General features: G+C 30.6%; 1 protein-coding gene across 1 annotated transcript; it reads right to left on the bottom strand.

Moving 5' to 3' along the window:
- Nucleotides 1-950: 950 nt before the first annotated feature.
- LOC132735413 (mucin-like protein) lies at nucleotides 951-20,590 on the bottom strand. Its single transcript, XM_060722356.1, has 22 exons — nucleotides 20,571-20,590; nucleotides 14,817-14,980; nucleotides 14,527-14,683; nucleotides 13,980-14,146; nucleotides 13,282-13,438; nucleotides 11,993-12,153; nucleotides 11,581-11,751; nucleotides 11,032-11,188; nucleotides 10,616-10,779; nucleotides 8,646-8,807; nucleotides 7,942-8,115; nucleotides 7,191-7,367; nucleotides 6,782-6,904; nucleotides 6,494-6,618; nucleotides 5,921-6,244; nucleotides 5,566-5,785; nucleotides 5,060-5,331; nucleotides 4,153-4,363; nucleotides 3,785-4,024; nucleotides 3,132-3,281; nucleotides 2,208-2,402; nucleotides 951-1,463 (listed from the first exon to the last, which is right to left on the bottom strand). The coding sequence occupies exons 1-22, from the start codon at nucleotides 20,588-20,590 to the stop codon at nucleotides 1,042-1,044; spliced, it is 4,113 nt and encodes a 1,370-aa protein (XP_060578339.1). The 3' UTR covers nucleotides 951-1,041.
- Between the last annotated feature and the right edge of the window lie 817 nt (nucleotides 20,591-21,407).

Genomic DNA, 21,407 nt, shown 5'->3' with positions numbered 1-21,407 from the left:
TATTGCCATTGTCCTAAAAGTACGTTGATAGTTTGAAATATTCTATTTTCTTATCTACACAAATGGAGACAAAAAGTGTCGAACGACACATATGCCACCCTTTCTAGCCCTTGCCTCGTACTATTGGCAATTTTGTTATAGAAACATGTCATAAATGGGTACATGGAAGTGTTCAGTAATGGAAAAAGAAAAATGATGACCAATATATGACATGAACCTGAATGAAAGCTATCATTAGTATAATGAGCGGGATCCAATCTGACATTTAATGACGACCCTGTGGCCTTGCCCTTTAACCTAGTAACTCCAAAATCAATAAGGGTATACTAGTTATGATCAATCAGTATGTGAAATATGAAGATTTTGTGATAAATAGCTTTTAAGATAATCAGGAAAAATCACGTGGTCTACAAACATATGACTAATCAATATGATAAATAGGGAGACTTTGTGATAAACAGTTTTGAAGATTATGAGCAAAAACCGTTCTGACATTTAAGGCCAATGTAACCTTGACCTTTGATCTAGTGATCCCAAAATCAATAGGGATCATCTACTAGTTATGACTATTCAGTATGTGAAATATGAAGATTTTTTGTGATAAATAGTTTTTAAGATAATCAGCGGAAACCATATAGTCTAACGACGGACAGACTGACCGACAGATTGACCGACCAACCGATATTAGCAAAACAATATTCCCCCCTCTTCTTCGAAGGAGGGGGTAAGAATTGTAAATAAAAGATACTGTTTATTTTATTTTTTTATTTATTTATTCTTTTTTTTCTTTTTTGAAATTTCATTGTTCCACATTAGTCATGATTTTACACAATAAAAACGAAAAATATCAAAATTTTATGTACTTTAATTTAGATGTTAAAAAGGTGAACCTTGCAGACATGTTTTAATTGTGTCTGTTTTGCTTATCTTTAATTATGCATGAATCAATCTTGTAAACATTAAGGCACTTACAAAGAACAACTTCTTTACATTTCAAGAGCAATCCAACAAGTTTAATTTCATGAAAGTATAGTTATATCTTCAATTTTGAAAGTCATATCGTGCGTCTCTAGTATTATATATTATTTTCATGTTGTGCCGTTTGACTTTTATGAAATACTTATGAAGAACCCTATGCACTTTAAATTTGTCTGTATTATTAACTACTAAATACATATTTTGATATAGATAATTGCTAACATAATGTTTGCCAATTTCCATTTTGTCCTCGTTCAATTTTTCTTTGATCCTGTTATTTTCTTTTGCTATCTTTGCATTTTCAGTGAAGGCAAAATCAAAAATACACTCTATATTTGTTGAGCTATCACATACTTCTAATGCCTTTTCCTTTAAGTGTTCGTCTATGTCATCTAAAAATCTCGGCACGTACGAATCATTATGAAAGTCAAAATGGTTCTTTCCAGCATCGTATTTAAAGGCAGAGTTACTAGGATCTATCGCCCCTATAAGAAGAATATAACGTTGAAAGTTATCAGGTATATCTGTTTGTTTAATTAAGAATAACATATGTTTTATAGGTACATTGTCTTACATTCACTTTATTTTCATTTTAAAACATTCAGATTTACCACATTCAAGTAACACCTTTTCTTGCAGCGATAAAGAAACCGAATTTATTATATTCCGTTTAATACTCGGGTTATCTATTACTTAGATTGCCAAAGCACTAACTACATGTATATGTTTTGTTTAAGTTCTTTTAAAATTCAAATCACTCAAGTTAGTTCAGAATACTAAAAGTTGTGAAACATTAAATATATGCTTTGCGCAAATTTTGACATTTGGAAAAACTTTTAACTGTTTTAAATGTAAAATCAACATCTTTTGAACACACAAAGAAAACAAGTAACGTTTCTAACTCTATACACAACAGGTTATTACAGTCCGATTACATTGTCATTTAAAAAACTGGCAATTTTTATAAGAATAGACAAAATTTACTTGACAAGTAGCAGGGAATGCAGCTTCCCTAACATATTTTATGCATTAGACATATTCAGGAAGAATGAATTAGATTTTAATAAATTTCTGCAATAAAAGTATTTTACCCAAAGATGAGCATAGTATATCTTTAAACATCATGCCAGAACATTCTTGTTAATGAATAATGTCATAATATTCGACCAATGACTGCATAGTAATCAAATAAAAAAAATTAAAAATGAATAAATTGAATTAATATTAACATGTTTGTCCGTATTCGAATATTTCTTGTTCGGTAAGGTTTGACATATGGACCGATCCATTTGGCGTAATAAAATCATCACTTGAATCGTCGTTGTAGTTGCCGAGAAGTCCTTGTGTTAGATTTTTAAAGCTGCTTTGGACAAATGTTTGAAGTATAAGCATCTCTGTGGTAAGTGATATTGATAGTGATATATCTGTAAAAAGTGAATAAAAAGTTTAATTAAAAGATTCTATAACAACTATTTCTAGCATATATATCTAGTGATGATCATTTTGTTTCTGAACCTATAATTATATCATTTGTGTGTTTTAGTTATTTTGTCTTCTTAAATCATGACAATTGTTAGAATTTCACTTTTTAGGAACTCATTTGAATTACTGATTTCGTCAAAAAGGAACATATTCAGATTAAGAGTGAAATGAACCGGTTTTTAATCCTCAAGTGGATTTGCTTGTGACTTCTCTACATAAATGATCCTTCATATGTACGTCTTGTGTAGTGTTACATACGTTCTATGAACTTTACCTTGCCTTGCAGGTTTTGTTTATAAGGTAATTTTTAATGATTTTAATGAAAAGCCACTTCATTTGATTTAATAACTAAGGATTGTTACCAGATTTTATAAATATCGACATTGTAAGACCGTCTCTAGAACTTTCTCAGCGAGGAAGGTTCTTCCAATAAACATTTATTAGCAAATAAAAACAAATAATGTGAGTCGTTTCCTAGAATTTTTAATTATTGAAATTGAATCCAGGAACAGTCACACGGTAACTGTCATCTCAAACGTGACTGAAGGCTTCATCAAAATGACGCTTAACAATACAAAAACATAAATTCCTTACCTTTACTTTTATATTCTCTACAAACGAAATTATTTTATTATAGTTCAGCTTTTTAAGAAGAGAAACAAGTTTCTTACCACACGAAGAAAAATATGCGTTTACACTTTCATTATGTTTGGAGACTGTTAAAAGGTAATCAGTTGATGACCAAATAAAGGGTTCCATTTCATCTGTATTATCGTTGTACTGCTTTGTAAGATCTACATCATTTCCATATATATTCAAACCTGCAGAAAACAAAAAGTATGATTACGGTTCCTTCCCATTTCTTCATAGTATTTTACAATATGTCTTCATTCTGCAAGATTTGGCTAATATGTTCAAATTTTAATTATATAATGATAAAACGTTTTTAAAAAATAGAGTCAGGGTTAAGCCGTTGTCTCTTTCAGCTAGAAGCTTTACAATCATTGCAAAGTACCGGTTTGTTCCAGGAAGAAATTCGAAAGTGTGTCAATAAGGTTAAAGCGTCATACACACTCGAACTTAAATAAATTTAATAAAAAACTGATATAAAGTATCATACAGGCTATTTTTATGACACATATGGCATGTATGATAATTCTATTTAAGCGTACTTGTCAAAATCCTTAGATGAACATGCATACAAGTGTGTAATACATTTGTATATGTGACATAAATGCAAATATATAGAATGTTAGAATGTTTTTAAAAAAATCTTTGACTTGTCAGGTACTTAAAGAAATCAAATCGACGATTTAAGGATTACCAGTGTGTTCTCGATTACGCTCAACATGCACGGACGAGCTTTTGTCTTTTGCGGCAAACGCTGTAAACATACTAGCATGAGAAAAGTTGTCGTTAGATTTCACAGCCCTTTCTTTTCTAGCTTGAAGATCAAATGAACAATTTCCAGTCCTTATTCTAAGAAGTGTATATTCTCCAAGACCATTGAATGTATAATTCAATCCATCGAGGGTACTAAAGTGAGAGACTCCCCAAAAAGACCCTGAAATGTTTTAGATAACATTAGGCATCAATGCTTTGACATGACTGTGATCGTTATTAGAATTATTGTATGGTGATTATTTAAATCTAAAAAAAAATGATATAAAAAAAATCAATAAATCAATTTACCAAAACTGTACGGCGATTTTCTGTAACAACTTCCGGTTGGTCTTAATTCATAGTAAAGGCTGCAATATTTCGACGAAGCACAACATTTTTCTTTCGGCTCAATATCATTTTTAAAGTGTTCATTTGGATAATTTCGATTGTACAGCTGAAAACTGCCTGCAAGTGGCCGTTCATTTATCAGGAGCCCAGATCTTATGTCATAACAACAAGTCTAAAATATAAATATGTTCTTATTAATGGCGCTCTGTAAGACAGCCTGTTTAAGGTACGCAAATATCCTAATCATAATGTAAAATGCTACAAGGTATATCAAATGACAATGATGTTTATTATAAATTACTTGTTTGTTTTTAAAAAACATACAATACAAAAATATTTTATTCTTTCCACATCAAAGACCTACATAAATAAGATTGTAAAGATCGCGTGAATGCACTTTTTCATATGCACTTCGATGTTTTGACGAATAAACATCTTCAGAAAGGTACCCATGAAAGGGAATTTAAAGGGACTCCATTGAGGTTTTTATGACGTGGAGGTACCGAAAATATTTTTTCAAGATTTTTTTTTATATAGCTAAATGTATGTCTAGACCAAGAACTCATCTAGAAAATTTCAGATCATTCACTCACTCCTTTTCCCAGAAACAATCAATTTCATTGTGCAAATTGGCCCAATAAATGAAAACCGTTTAAACGAGTTTCACTCATATCGGCCAAACTTCGCATAAAAATCGATTATCAATTTGATAGCGTGTATATTTATATATCATCTAGTGATTGGTTTCAAATTCAAATGTAACAGTTGATTTAAGGTAGAATTTCAAAATGTATTATTTTAGTGTATTTGACCTCAATAGAGTTCCATTAAGGAAACAGAAATTCATATGGATTTTATTTATCTTTACCTTTCCATGTTGCCAATCATTTCCAATAAGAAGCATATCAACACATTTATGAGTCAAATCGTAGCGCCATCTGTAAAGACCTATTCTCCAAAACCATGGATCATATCGAGATAATGTTATGTCACATGGACATTCAGGCATTAGGTTTGCCATATAATTAATATGTTTCTTATCTTCATAGTTCTCGTTATACCACCTGATGCAATCAACACCAGAGTTTATATATGCTGTATCTGCTGTATTTAATTCTCTGAACACTAATCCTGAAACCTCTAAAGTCAAATTGAGATAAATATATTTTTTGTTGTTGTGTAACATACATTTGAGACACAAGAAATGAAATAAAATAGAGAGAAATGGCAAAATTGAAACCTTTATAAGCAATGCTTACATAAATTAAGATTGAAATTCAGATATATTTTATCTATGTTTATTCTAAACAAATATTGATATCCATGTTATGATATTTTGAATGAACAACACATTATTAGTCAACTTCAATTTACCTGTATCCTCAACAGTTACAGACGACATTATGTCTAACTGCAATGCCTTGTTTGTGAACGCATACGGCTGTGTGTATGTCAGAGATTGTAACGAACTGCCAATCCAAACAGGTGGAGCCATTGATAGATTATATTTCCAATTCATCATACCGTTTCCGTAGATAAAAAAAGAGAATGTAAACTTTCCGTCCGAAACTAAGATAATTTGAAATGTTGATGTCTGTAAAGAAATAAGAATTGAAAATTTACCTTACATTCAACACTAATATTTAAAAAGAGCAATGTAAAATGGTATTTAGATTTGTAGTAATTGGATTACACGGAAAAGAAATAGTGTAATAAATTGAATACATACCTTTGTACTGTCGAATCCCGGTATTATTGTAACGGTTTTGTTCCAGGTTGCTATCAAAATAAAGCTGGCATGAAACCAATCCAGGTTTCCAAATCTTTTGACAAACATTTCAATTGTTGAAATTAGTTCCTTTTTTTCTTTCATCTCATTGTATGAATTTAAAATGTCGTATGTTTTATAGGTAACTGGTCCCGATTTCCGTTTGTCTATTGGCCCGTAAAATGGCGCGAGTAACATTTCATCTTGGTCGATTGACAAAGCGCTCTTCGGAGGTGTTGGGTTTTCAAAGACTTTGTCGAAACTAATATAACCAAAGCGACAAACCTGAAATATGGCATAATGCTTGAATTTGTAATTAAAGACTAAACAAACTTTTACATGAAAACACAAGCAGATCTATACAATGTTACATACTTTTTTGTAATGCTTTCTTCTAATATATATATATATTCTTTGGTAGTAAGAAAATTTAGGAAAACGAAACAGGTTAAACATACAGTGTATACAGGGTATAAGTATAAACCGTTTGTGTCTGTAACATTTAATGTAATATAAATCAATATAAACACTTACAAACAGTTTTGTATGCAGTTTGTTTCTAATTGGAAATCCAGGCTGAAATTCTATTTTTGGTCCGCAAGTTGATGAGTCAGGTATAACATAGTCACCTTCATCTGCTCCAAATGGCATCAGCGGCACTGAAATTCAATTTGATTGACAGACATTGTTACTAGTATAAAAATGATAAGACTCATGGCAATAATGTCATGAAATTTAATATGAAGTTTTCGCGATAATACAAGCTATGTTTTCAACAACAGTTTTAAGAATCGAAAACTGATTTAATTTAATTATACATACTTGTATCACATTTATTGCCAAGTTTATCATAGATTCCAGTGCTGCATGTACACACATTGTTGACACATTGAGAACCCTCCAGTAAACAATACTCATGGTTTATACATGAGCCACCTATTCCAGCTGCATACAAATATGAAAGAGAACATTCAGTTGTGCCAAATTATTGACTTTGATTGTATATCAAAATTATTTTGATAAATCATTCACTCAATTAGAGGCGGTACCGTTTTATCATTCTTTTTCAACACACTCTTTACTAAAAATATGATGTTCAACAATCACTAGAAAACACACTAATATTAACTGAAATGCTCTTAATTCATTAAAATAATAATATATTGACTAATTGAAGCATTTGAGTAACTATTTTAAGATTTTTTATCTCATATTTAGCCATTGAATATACATTTAATAACACATATAGGAGATTCATTTGTCCATGTCCCATTTTCTTCACATTTAGTATTTTCGGCACCAACAAGCAAATATCCTGCATTGCAACTGAAACGTATCATCGCGTTGAATTGTGTGCCTTGAAAGTCATTTACATTGCCGTTAATTGGGGCTGATATGTTTCCACAATCTTAGCAATATGAAAATAAAAAAATAAAAAATCTGTCATATAACAATCAAAAATAGAAATAAACACAAATTTGTAAAAATTAAATAGCAATAGAAGATCGTATGACTTGACAGGTAATTGATTGAAAAAATGGCAAAATCTGTTTAAACATTTCAGAATAAAGATGGTATTTTGTATGTGCCACTAAGGTCTTTGAACACGTTTCATAAAATTGAAATTGAGTCTGTAGAATTGCCAATTTTGCCGAGTTGGGCGATTATGATGTTAATGTTTTGTACATCTTACCCTTCCGCCAATTAATACATTTGACTTTTAAATTAGGCACTGAAGCAAGGAATGGCATTTTCTTTAGCAGACACTTAATCGATGATAGTCTTAATAGACAGTATTATGAGGTTTCTCACCACCACTAACATTCGAAGGGTAATACCTTTCATAGTACATATTCGAATATCATTTAAAAATGCTTTGATATTCGTTAATGTAACAATAATCCTATCACAACAAATCTAAATGTTGAAAAACGTAGATAATTAAAATAGAATACATGTTATATATTCCAAAGCATACATACCTACAGGAGAACAAGTAGACATATTTTCCCATTGTCCACTTAAACCGCAATCTATACTTGAATTTCCATTGATCTTATATCCGGGCCAACAATTTACGATGATAGTTTCCCCGAAAGTTGTTCTGTTATTTGAAATAATGACGTCAGCATATGGCACAACAGGATATCCACAATCTATTAAACATATGTTCTTAACAAATAAACAAATTTAGGAAACTGCATGTTCAAACACCAAAATTTATTGTATTATTCGATCGTTTAATACGTAAAAATATGACTGATAATATATCTGAAAGAAAGGCATAAACTTAGATAAATCAGGAAAAGGGGGCATAAAAAATGAATAACACTATGATACGTCTAAAACTGGTATATCCCTATTTATAGAAAATTAATTTCCATTGTTATCTAAACCTGGTATTTCTATAAAAATGACAAATAATTTCGATTCGACATATCGTTAGATGTGTCCATGTTTCATTTTCCTGACAGCTGATTCATTGGTTGACCACCCCTCTAGTATAAAAGAACTTCTGTCTTTTAAAGTTTGACTACATTTGTTAATTTACTTGATCACATTATATATATAACATTTACATTACTAGTATCTATATAACAGTTACACCTGCCATATTCACCAGCAATACCTGATCATGAAATTGAGGCAAATTGTTACCAAAACTAAGATAAATTGTAAATCATACCAATGGGTGAGCATGTAGGTATGTCACTCCAGAGGCCATTTAACTGACAAGTAATGACAGAGTCACCAATCAGTTTAAAGGAACTGTCACACTCAATTTTTATCACAGCATTGTAATCAGTAGCCGTCATAAATCCATTTGTTATTGTTACGTTTTCACATTCTGAAAACAAAATCAGAATTAAGGCGACAACAGACACTTTCCGTGGTACTAGTAAAAATGTCATTTAAACCACTTTATTTCAGTATTGATTGTTATTTATTTAAATTTTGTGCATTAAATGTCTTTGATCTTCATAAAAATATCATATTTTTAAAAAATGCCTTTGTAAATTATTGATTTTGATAAAATTTATATAATTTTAAATCGTTATATCAAAGTTATTTTTTAATTTTTTTGTCATCAAACACTTGGAATATAAACATAATTATAATATCTGAGGAACCGTGTCTCAGATGTTTTCTATCTTTTCTCAAAAACGTTTCCGTTAAATTATTGTATAACACGCAAATATCACACCAAATGGGGTGGCACGATGCGGTAACACATACTCTAATAACTTTTATGACCCAGTGACATCTGACCAATTAAAAGCAGCTGATAAATATCATTTTATAGCAGAATTTCTTCAAATCTAAACGCGATTTACTGTCCGTCTGGTACCTGTCGCACATGTCACGTGACTATCGGTAAAATTTGAGGCACTCAGTGGGATAAAATGAAACGCATTTAACGTTCGTACTGCTATCGGGTAATCATATTGTTTCACTTTTGATGTTATAATTATTATCTAGCACCATCATCATAATTATTATAATATTACATCACTGTAACTCTGCCTGTGTATTCGTGTATGTAATTCCGTTAAAATATAAATTAAAATAACGCAAAACTTTGCTCCTGCCAGACTTTTAAAGTCCGTGCATGGTACGTTGTACAAATAAGAACGAGATATTATATATTTTTGTCCGATCAGTTCATAGAAATGCTTGACATGATTTAATAGAAATAAAAGGTATTTTTCGATCAATATGATCTGACGTTCTTGACTTTTATTATTCCGAATTTTATTCATGCACGGCATACATAGATTCTGTTTCTTCTGAGACATACAATAAATTGTGTTCGATTTACTAGTGAACAATATATTCAAACCGTTCACTGAAAATATATTTTCATATCTTTTTCATTGATTCATAAATAATTAATCATCCGAAGACTATCGTAAAAATATTTTAGAAATTTGTTAGGGACACTCGACCACCTGTCATATATAGGCGTTCACATAAAAGTGTTGTCTGTTTCTTTTGATATTGTTAGAAAAAATGAGGTTGCATGCAAAGCAAGCTCTTGAATCCGAACTTAAGTTCATAAACTCAATATAATGTCTATCAGATTACTTACGTGACAAATAAATTTCACACATTACGGATAAAGGCAGCTACATTGTTTTAACCATCCCCATGGTCGTTCGATTTACCGCTATGCTAAATTATTTGTTACATCTTGGCCGACAATTTCTTAACTTATAAAATGTCTACTTAAATGGTAGATGATACAATGTTGAAATATTCATAATTGATGTACAGTATTTTCATGATGCATGTATTACGAGTAATATCGAAAATATCAGATAAACCGGTAATTCACGGATATATGGAACTACCGATTTCCCTCAATGATGCCTCAATAGGGGCGGCGCGTTATCGATAATTGACAGGTTACGCGCATAGCGGATAAAAATGGTATCGTTTTAAAACGTTTAAAAACATAGTTTCTGGACTACCTGCTTCCAAAATTAAATCACGAATGTATTCAGAAAAGGTTAATAGATCTACTTAGCAAAAAATCTCATTTTAGGTTTTTTTAGTGATAATTTACTCCGTTGTCACCTTAAAGTTAATGATTTACCTCATTTAAGGCAACTAAATGCCATATGAACAAGAAAATAATTAACAATAACTATATACCTAAGCAGACTACAGATACGTCGTTTTCATGCGTGCAGTCGTCATATGTAATATAGGTACAGTTGTTTATATGAGTTCCATTTTCTCCACAGCTCAATTCGTCAACAAATATTGGACCTGTACCCTCACCGTGATATGCTGAGATGTAGAATTCAACTGCGTATCTATATATAATAAAATAGTGTAATATTATACCTCGGCAGTTATGGAATGACGTAAATAGAGAAAAGATATCACCCCTGATTGCTTAAAAAACTGAGTTGCTAATAAAAACTGAACAATTTCTCTCACACTGATAATTGCAATAAAATTTCTAAAAGTGCGTTTTTATTTATTAAACATAATATGTGAGTTAATATAAGAACTTATATCTGAGAATCGAAATGAATGTCATTTTATCTATATCATCAACATACGGGTAGCCTATCATGTGACATATAACATTTGCTTCTGCCACTCCGAAACTGTTGCCGCATACAGTCCCCCATGTGTCTAAACTTTTTATCTCAACCCTCCCAGATGTTATACTTGTTCCATCAACCAGTCGTACGTCGGTAATATTTAATGGGAAACCTATTTAATTGGTAAAGAAAACTTATTTACATAATAATTATAGCCATTTTAGTCTTCGAAGTTGAATTATGAATAAAAAGATTATGTTTGTATGTTGATTTTACGCCACTTTTAACACATAATTTAGTTATATCTCGACAATCGATTAGCCTTACCGGATTTCCTAATTACCAGTTGTTCTTACGGAAGTTTTGAAATTTTGCATCGCCTAAAATCTATCCAGAGACATTGAATTACTAATCCCATGCTTTCACTTTTAAGAAAGGCGGGAAGGCTAAACAATACTGATACATAAGTATAACATTTAAAACCTAAATTATTAAAAATAACTATTGTAAATAAATCATACTTGCATGATTTAGCTTTTGATTATTAATAAAAAAACTGCATACTATATTCCTGACATTCTCCCTCCTTTATCCAGGTTTGTGTATTATTATCACACCTCAGTTGGAATATACCAACATATGTCCTGTAGTATGTACAATCAATATACAAAATTGATCTCTGATAATTATAAGAGCCAACGTCCCAATAGTTATTACTGCCAGGTTGGCCACATTCTGTAATTCAAGGATGTTACATTTTATTAACATCTTATAAATCGTATATTCATGTTTTTACTGCAAAAAACAGAGGATCAAACACTCAACTGCATCACACTGTTGAAACATTTATATTGATTACTTATACTGAAATTCATGAAAAGTAGTTTGCCTTTTTGCATTCAAAAATAGGTTTAAATAATAATATGTCAAAGAATAATAAAAGCATGCATAAAACAAGAAGAAAAAAAAAACACACCATTACAGACAACAGACACGTCTCTGTCATGTGTGCACTCGTTGAAGTATAGATACATACAGGTGCTTAAATCTTCGTCACTCTCATCACAATATAACTCATCTATATATATTGGACCAGTACCTTCTCCATACAATGCTCTAGTAAAATATTGGACTGCTCTGGAAATAATTTATTCTGATTTTGTATAAATAGTATACGTTTTGTTATAAGGGTAAATGAAAGAGAAAAGATGCTAAATGAAACACTTTTGATTGTAAAAAAACTCCATGATATGGTCCGAGTATTCAAAAGACGTATTTCAAAGGTAAAATGAAGGACAAAAAATCGGTACCGGACAAAGGTAGTTCACTGTAGTAAATGTACGGAGGGCACCTGAGGTCTTCCTCCACCTGTAATGCTGGAAAGAAAGTCGCCATTTGACCTCTTATGTGTTGGTGCAACGTCAAATCCAACAAAAAACGTCTCAGAAGACAACGCATGTCAGACATAAAAAGGGTTGTCTTAAATTGTTGTAAATGTATCCCACTTCAAAGCAAAACAAACGTACATCTAACGAATGTTTTGATACATTTTTCGTGGGACTTTGTCAAACAAATTTTTAACCTTTAAATACGGTTAGAAATCAAACTTTTCAATTCATATGCTAGAATAAATTTGTGTAAATCAAAGAAACACTTTGCCTTTATAATTTGATGAGTGACGTAAAAGATCTTAATGACATTTTACCAGTGTTAACTTAATTGTCTGATTAGTTTGTTTTTTTTCGCCATTAAATATTTTTGAAATAATATATCCCCAACATAGATTTTATCGTTGAAAAAAATCAATGTTTCGAGTTCGGATGCGCGGAATTATATCACTGTAAATAAAAACTGACAAAGTCCTTTTGTATCATGATCTGTGATAACTTAATAATTCATTTCTAACATACAGAGAACACTGGGGTGTGCAAAACCTAATATGCGCCACTCACATACACATAATTAAAACAGGGATCATTACTCAAATGCCCGAAAAGTGATTTAATAAGCAACATTTTGTATAAAAAAGCAAATTTGTCTACAAACCATGCAAAATGGTCAATCAATTTGTTTAAGATGTCATACATTTTGATACATATGCTAAAACGATTTTAGAAGATATTAATTATTTAATACCTTTCACCCCAGAATCTTCTAAAGTTGAAAAGCATTCTCTTTTTATCATTACACATTTTTAAGAAATACTAAAAAAGAAGTGTTAAGTTTAAATAGTGTCTATTTTTTATTATTTTAAAACGTTGTTACCTTAATCCAAACATGTTACAAATCAAGTCAGCACTATAGATGTCAAAATTTCTGTCACATATTGTCCCCCAAGTACCATTTACTTTTATTTCAACACGACCGTCATGTTTACCAGTTCCATTTACAAGTCTTGCTTCCGTTATGCTTAGTGAGGGTCCTGTATAATTATACGAAACAACTTACATAGAAACATCAATTACCATGACATTTACATGTTATCGTTGTTTCTTAAAATACTTAAAATACAAATGTTAAAGAATTTGGTTATTATACAAATATTCTTTATACAAATGTTAAGGTTCATGGTTTTGTTAACTATATTCTTTAAAGAATGGTAAATGAAAAGGTTTTAATAATTATAATCTTTATAAAAAAGGAAGTGATATTATTTAACAATAATATTCTTTCTAAAATAGTGATATGGTTTGAATAAATATATATTTATTTTGCAAATGTTCATGGTGTATAACTGAATGCTTTTAAGGTTGTATAATGAGCGTGGAAAGTATAACAAAAAGTAAGTTGTAAGAATTACCACTTTTAGTTATAGTAACTTGTAAGAATAACCACTTGTAGTTAGACAGTAACTTGTAAGAATTATCACTTATAGTTACAAAGTTAGGGTTAGAGTTAGTTATTGTTAGACAGTTAGTTGTAACAATTATCACTTATAGTTATAAAGTGTTTTCGTGACATACCCCAACAAGTAACGGAAACATCGTCATTATGTTGTGTATTGTAATAGTTATTTACTGAGTATCTACATTCATTAATGTGAGATGCTGAAGGATCACAGTTCAGGCGGTCAATAAGTACCGGTCCAGAGCCTTGCCCATAATACGCATTCAAATGGTAGGATCTATATCTGTAAGGCACAATACAGTTGATATAATATAATTTATACATTATTATATAAGAACATTTTTCTATAGAGTCATATTGATAAAAGACAGACTAAGCATATCTTTTCCGATAAAATTTCATTTTCTAGAGCTTACAAAATAAAGTCCCTAGCCTAGACATGAAGACAGTTTTAAATATTTTTCATCAAAGACATAATGCAGTTTGAAATAGATCTTGAAAATTATATATATATATATGTTTTATGAAGTAAATGTCACCGCTCTTTCTTTGTCTCATACTGATGTCCAATGCGCCTTTCAGATTAGGAGCAATATTCAAATATTTTACACTTTGATTTAAATTGCCTTATTTTATGTGGAGTATTAAAATGTTAAATCTTACTCTAATCCAAGCATACGACAAACAACTTGTGCTTCAGGAGTTCTAAAGAAATTATCCCCAACCGTTCCCCATGTTTCGTTCACTTTAATTTCAACACGCCCATGATATGGTCCTGATGTCCCTGCTAGGCGTATATCTGTTATAATAAGCTGGTAACCTGCAAATATAGTTTGTTTCTTGTGATATTTCTGTACAACATAATGTGTATCATACCATTCATATTGCATATATTTAGTCAGACATTCAATTATTTCAATACAACCGCAGTTTAATAATTTATGGTATTGTACCTGTACATTCTACAGCCAGGTCATCCGTGTGTGTACATGAGTTTCCAAGATCGTAAGTACATTCATTAATATGAGTTTCTGTTCCTGTGCAATTCAAATTCTCTATTAATATTGGTCCACTGCTTTGTCCATTTGTGATATTTTGCGTATAAATACTTTTAATTCTAAAATAAAAAAAAGGGAAATCAAAACTGAAAAAATATAAATAAAACAAAATATATACGGTACTTTTAAAATTTTTTTTCCCTTTTAAATCGTAATTTACAAACTTTTCCTTTCCCAAAATAACCCTTTTCAAAATTTAAACTGGCAGAAAAAATTTAAAATTTGACCCCATTTACAGAAAATTTAGATTAATAAATAACATTTACTCAACCCAAAAATTTGACATATCATTTTTTGCAGAAAAAGCATTCTATTGTTTTTAAAAATTGCACCCCATGGCCTTTAAACCCTGAAATTTTTCTAAAATCCCTCGGGGGAAATATTTGGGTGTTCTATTTTCTTTTTAAAAACGAATATCACTTATATGTAAAGGGTTCTGAAACGAATATTGCAAAAATTTTAATTTTACCCCAAGGGAATTTAATTCCAACTATAACATAAATAAAATTAAACCGGGTTTAAATTCTTAAATTTTTAACTTTGAAAATTGCTTTTTCCCCAAGGGTTTATTTCTCACAATGAAAAATAAAACATATAAAATTTTATAACTTTTCCCAAAGGAATTTAAATTTTGTCCGGGGAATTTATTCTAAACTATAATTTGATAATAAGTTTTTTTTCAGGAGATTCTAAAGCTAGAAATAATCTTAAAAGCTTTTTTATAATTTGGGGAAAAGGTTATAAAGGGGGTGAAAATCTTATATTAATAACATTTTTAAAAGACGGGAGAAAAAAAAAAACCAAAAATTTTTTTTTGAAAATTTTTGGCATTAATCAAAAAAAATTTGGAAATAAAATACAAGTTTTTCCCCGAAATTAAAAGGAGCAAAATTGCTGTTGAACCCATGTTCCTTATTTAAACATTGCTTGAAATATGGGGCCAGGTTGTAACCTGGGTTTAACATTTCACGTAATTATTTGGGGCCCCTTTTTGGGGTTTGAAATTAAAAAAACCCCAAAATGCATCATCTACTCGCCACAACTTTAAAATAACCAAACAAAAAATCATTTAAAAGATATTTTAATAAAAAAGAAACAAAACTGTGATTTACTGAAATCAATTACTTAATTACATACACACAATAATAATAAAATAATACTTACTTGATATAAATTAGATGATTCGAAATTTTAAAAAATGAGGAGATATTTTGTAAACTTTCTTACCAGTGCACACTAACGTAAGGTCATGATCATGATTGCAATGGTTTTTACTTGGAGGAGTATATAAGCATTTATTCAATGTAGTTTCGTCGCCCCTACAACCAAGCACACCTATCAGAATAGGATAATCTCGTTGTTCATAGAAAGGGGTTGCAAACTGATGTGTGTAACTGTAATGAAATGTCAATTTACAAATCCTTGTATCAATTTATCTTTTTGTATGTCTTTAATTTATAAATACTTTGGAATGACACTGTAAAACCAACTTTAAGCATAGTAATAAAGGGAACGTCTAAGTCAATATGTCTATCCATTTAAAGATTACGGCTCTTAATGTATCGTTTAACTAGTGTTGTGATTACCCGAAACGACCCTCGCCTTCTTTCGAGAGTTAAAGATATCCATTTTTAGTATGTTTTTATTTTATACAAAAGGCCATCTAAAGATAGTGTGACTGTCTATAAAATTTACATGGAAGAAGTGAATATAAGAAGAATTTTCATTGGCCATTTCGAAATTAAAAACTGAAATCTGGGAATCTCATTGGCCATACTAAAATAACATGTAAAGGATACTTTCCTATTCTAAAATAAAATCTTATGGATAGTTCTAAAATAAAATGTAAAGTACATATTTCTTGCAAATAGAGCTTGTTTGTTTGTGTGGTTTGGTTTTACGTCACATCGACACTTTATAGGTCATATGGCGACGTTCCAGCTTTACTGGTAGTTGAAGACTTATGGTGCTCTTCCGTGCAGTAAATCAGACACAAACGGGTAACTGAATAGAACCACCGACGTTCCATTAGCTAGCTGTATAGCATCCTCCTTGCCAATATAAAATGTAAATAGTAGTTCTAAAAGAAAATAATAATAGATAATTTTATAACCCTCTAGTTTAAATTCCTGAGATATTTAGTTCTGTTTAAACATTATTCCTTTAACAAAACATTTTACACTGCGTTTATATCTCATTCAAATTGCTTGCGAACAGTTTCCGTTTGTTTTTTAAACCAATTTATGTGGTCATGTGACAAATTGATCACTCTTTCTCAAGTTTTCTGACTGAGCAATTGATTTGTACTTTTTTGAAGTTTACTTTTTTATTAATTTAAAAATTTTTTGATTTTTGGGAATGAAATTTGGGGTTTGGTTGGGCTGTTTGTTTTTTGGTGCTCTTTTTTACGTGGATATTTTCGTTAACAGTTTTAAGCAAAAAGTATATTTGAAGTTAAAATTTTAATCAAAAGGTGGCTATGTTTCTAAAAAATATTGTAATTGGTGAAAAGTCTATTTTTTCTTTTATGATACATGTCATTTAAAAATTTCAGTTGAGCACTGTGAATTTAGTAGAGAACGTAATTGAAGCGCCCTTACTTATTGTTTTGTTTTTCATATTGAAAAATATGTTAAACAGTTATGCGGGAATCAGTTTATTTGCTGTATGCCCCCTCCCTTTTTTTGCCTGTCAAATCTCAAAAGGTAAAAAATTTAAAAAACAGCGTATACAATTTAACCCCGGGCTTTATCGGCGGGGTTTTCTTTTTAAAAAAGAACGAAAGGGGTAATTTTCCCTTGAGGGCATTATATGTAGATTTCAATATGTCGTTTAAATGCTTGTTCATTGGGTCCGTAATCTTACCTGGCATTGTTAATTATATTGAAAGGGTTTTGTATACGTTAGCTTATGTAGAAAATGTGTTGTTAAACAGTGTTTTTAAATTTATTAGCATTTCAGTAAAAAAATGGGTTTTTTTAAAATTTATAAAGTGGTAGAGGAATAAGTTTTTGATGTAGTCAGTGAATTGTCAATATTAAATAATTTAGACTTTTTTAAAAAAATTATTTGCATATGGTTTTTCCGTGATTGCTAAAATAAAGCCGAGGGCGAAAAACATATTTTATATTTACAAAAAAAATGGTGTTTTTAAGATTAGCTCCCGTCTTCTGAAAATCCTAAAAATTAAGGTTTTGTTAAAAATATTTCCCAAAAGGGTTTTATTTAAATTAACAGGACATTTTAAAAGTTAAAAAATCGAAGCCGTATATCCGAATGTTTAAAAAAGTGCCCTTCCCAAAAAAAAACAAAAGCTCATTGGGCGGTGCATATACTAAAAATTTTAAAGGTATATGAAAGAAATTCCCACTTAAAGATAGCAAATTTATTGTTATAAATGACTCATGAAATGTAAAAAAGGTAATAAGTTAACGTATTAATTATAGAAAGTACTAAAACATAATGACTTGATTACATATTGAACAAAAAAGAAATCTTTAAATCAGGGTTGCAATTATGTGAAACTTGATTTGTGTTTTGATATTTCATATTTTCATGCGAGATATAAACACGTTTTAACCAAACATTTCAAACAAAAATTTTCTATGAAGGGATTGACTCTTCCAAAAATGAGTTGATTTCAATGAAAATCGAACATAACTTGTGTCTGATATTGCATATTTATATGCCAAATATAAACAGAATCATTGAAATTGTTCAAAAAGTATTCTGCTGAAACCAAAATTTCACTCAAAATTAAAAAGGGGCACAACTCCTTAATAATGAGTTGATTGCTTAGAAAATCGATGTGGACCTGTGTTTTGATAGAACATATTTGCGTGCCAAATATTAACATGGTCACAAATCTTTGAAAAGTTATTTTACGTAAACCAGTATTTTCTCGTAAAAATGCATAAACGGGATATAACTTTCAATAATGCGTTGATTGCAGCGGAAATTGAAGTCGAATATTACGGGGAAAAAAAAAAAAACGGGGGTAATTTAAAAATATTTTTTTTAGGGATAAATTGTTTTTGATTATTTATTTTTTTTATAAATGTATGGGTATGGAACCAGCTTTTAAAGTTTCATCGATTTCCGTGTGATTAGGGAAAAAATACCCCTTTTTTAACGAGAACCTTTTTTTTTGCGAAACACGGCCGGCATTTATCTTGTGTGTCCTCCATGCCAGCTGGGGCGGGTGTTAATCATGGATGGGAGGGTTATTCCATTTTCATGCAAGGCATGTGCGAGGGGACATTTTTGGGGGGGTTTTGGACGTCTCCTTACCCTCCTATCCAGTTCCCCCAAAAATGTTCAGCTTGGGGACAAATCTGGAGCACGTGCCTCTCATGCTGCGAAGAGGTTTGGTATTGTGTAGTTTTAAACGTGTGTACCGTTCGTGTACCGTTCGACAGCGAAAAACACATAAATCTGACCGATTTTCATTATTTTAGGCCAAGCAATAAAATATGTGTTGCATATTTTATGTACCCGGCGTTTCTTTTTCGTCCTAGTATACTTACATATTAAATATAAACACTTTAACATAAATCCTTTGAATTATTCTTCGGAAACCAGTTATTTTACTTAAAAAATGTTTTTAAAAAGTGGCTAACTTTCATATTCTGAGGTGAAAGCAACCAAAAGACGGACGGACAACGCCATTCCATAATAAGTCGCGTATGTCTTCTAAAAATGGCTTGCCTTCAATTTATCACTGATTCCATTTCATATTTTGAAAAAGAGATTATATAGAATTATTAGTTTGCTTAATGATTTGCATAGATATATTAGATTTTAAATAATTAAAACGCACACACACTCTAAGCTTTTTTTTAAAAAAAAATAAATTTTTTTTTTGTTCATCATTATTTAATCTATTTTTGCCATCATAAGGAAAAAATTTACAGGTTCAAAAATTATTCTAGATTATATTGCGCAGAAAAATAAAATTAGAATTTAAATGAACTTACAATGTGCCAATGTTTTTCAGGAGTTATTGAATGGGAATTTGGGGTTATGACCCAATTGAAATGAAAAGAAACTTCAATACACTCAAGGTGTAGTTATGTGTGCAAAAGGGGCAATATGTAGTGCGTTTTGATTTACGTTCCGTTCCCGAAACATTTGATTTGAAAGGTAAAACCGGGCCAGCTTCCCTAAAAGTGTAATTATAATCCTGTGCATCGTAAAATAAAGAAAGGGGAAAAAAAAAACAGTTATTATTAACCCTGGTCAAGCCTAACATAGAGATGCCATAAAAACTATTATTTGGGTTTTTTGTGAGCAAAAAGATAAAAAAGTCAAAAAAATATAACTTATTTAACTCGGTGCTTAAAAATGAGAAAGAGGTTACCTGTGGCAGGAAGATACAATAGCATAGATGAAGTCCCTGCCGCTGAGAAACCGAAAGTAAGGTGTTTTTATGAATTTAAAATGCACTGTTGTTATGCATACGAAGATAATATAAAATGAGTATATGTAAAATGTATGATTTGTACATAATCTCAAAGTATTGGTTCATTTTGGCCCACGAATTATGCCGAAGCGATAGGAGTTGCGATATTGTGTAGTTTTTTTGTCGTGGGGCAGAAATTTAGAAATTAAAATGACATAGTTAAATCATTCTAGTGTTCTGTGGTATACTTTTTCACTCGACATGCCATCTTTAATCAGTAGAATGATCATTTACGAGATTGCCGCCAGACAATGACCTGTGCATGTACTAAGATGGTACCGTTTAAAAGACGTGATTTTGTTTCAAATATATGTTCATTATCGTTCCAATCTTTGACAGTTTGCATGTACCGGAGTACTTCACTTTTCATAAATTCTTAATGTAATTATGTTCTATATAGATTATTTATATATGGTGATATCTTAATATCTGTAATTTTCCTCAACAACGAAAGAACTAAGCAGGAACTATTCCTTGCGTAAAATAAAACAAAGATCTAAAGTATTGAAAAATAACTATAAAACTTTTGATTAACAAACATTTCAGACAAAAGTGAAAATCTGATGTCCGTGAATTTGTTTCCGACTGAAATATACGTAAGTGCAACAAAATTAAAATGATAATAAATGCATACCTAAACTAAATAGACTGAAATAGAAACCCTAAAGAAACTCCGAAATGGTAAAACTGAAAATGTTGCAGACTGGGTTAAACCGAAACATGCTAGAAGTAAGTATTTCATGTAGTAAATAAAGACAAATTGTTGAAATAACGTAACCGTATGTTGTATATCAATCCAAATTTGGAATACTTTTCGAGTACAATTTCAGTCATTCAATGTTCCGTACTAATTATGTCTAATGGAAAACCTGAATGAAATACGAAATAAAACCAAATATACATGTACTTGACTTTATCAGCAGGGATTTATTTTTTATAAGTCAGTATAAACATGAAAACATTATATTATATTACGTATGCGGGTATTCAAAATAAAGCGTTTTAACTAAAGAATAACGCATATA

Source organism: Ruditapes philippinarum, unplaced genomic scaffold (genome assembly GCF_026571515.1).
Source record: "Ruditapes philippinarum isolate M1 unplaced genomic scaffold, ASM2657151v2 ctg3603_1_1_1_1, whole genome shotgun sequence".
Classification (NCBI taxonomy): domain Eukaryota; kingdom Metazoa; phylum Mollusca; class Bivalvia; order Venerida; family Veneridae; genus Ruditapes; species Ruditapes philippinarum.
Note: the sequence above shows the minus strand (reverse complement) of the source record. Positions and strands in the feature narration are given on the sequence as shown.

What these genes read in the sequence shown, in the direction of transcription:
- LOC132735413 (XM_060722356.1), bottom strand. Translation starts at nt 20,590, where the DNA reads ATGGCATGTCGAGTGAAAAA. An exon ending in CGCATATTTTTCTTCGTGTG is followed by an intron (nt 2,403 to 3,131) that starts GTAAGAAACTTG and finishes CACTTTTTACAG; the next exon opens with ATATATCACTATCAATATCA. An exon ending in ATTCGAATACGGACAAACAT is followed by an intron (nt 1,464 to 2,207) that starts GTTAATATTAAT and finishes TTCTTCTTATAG; the next exon opens with GGGCGATAGATCCTAGTAAC.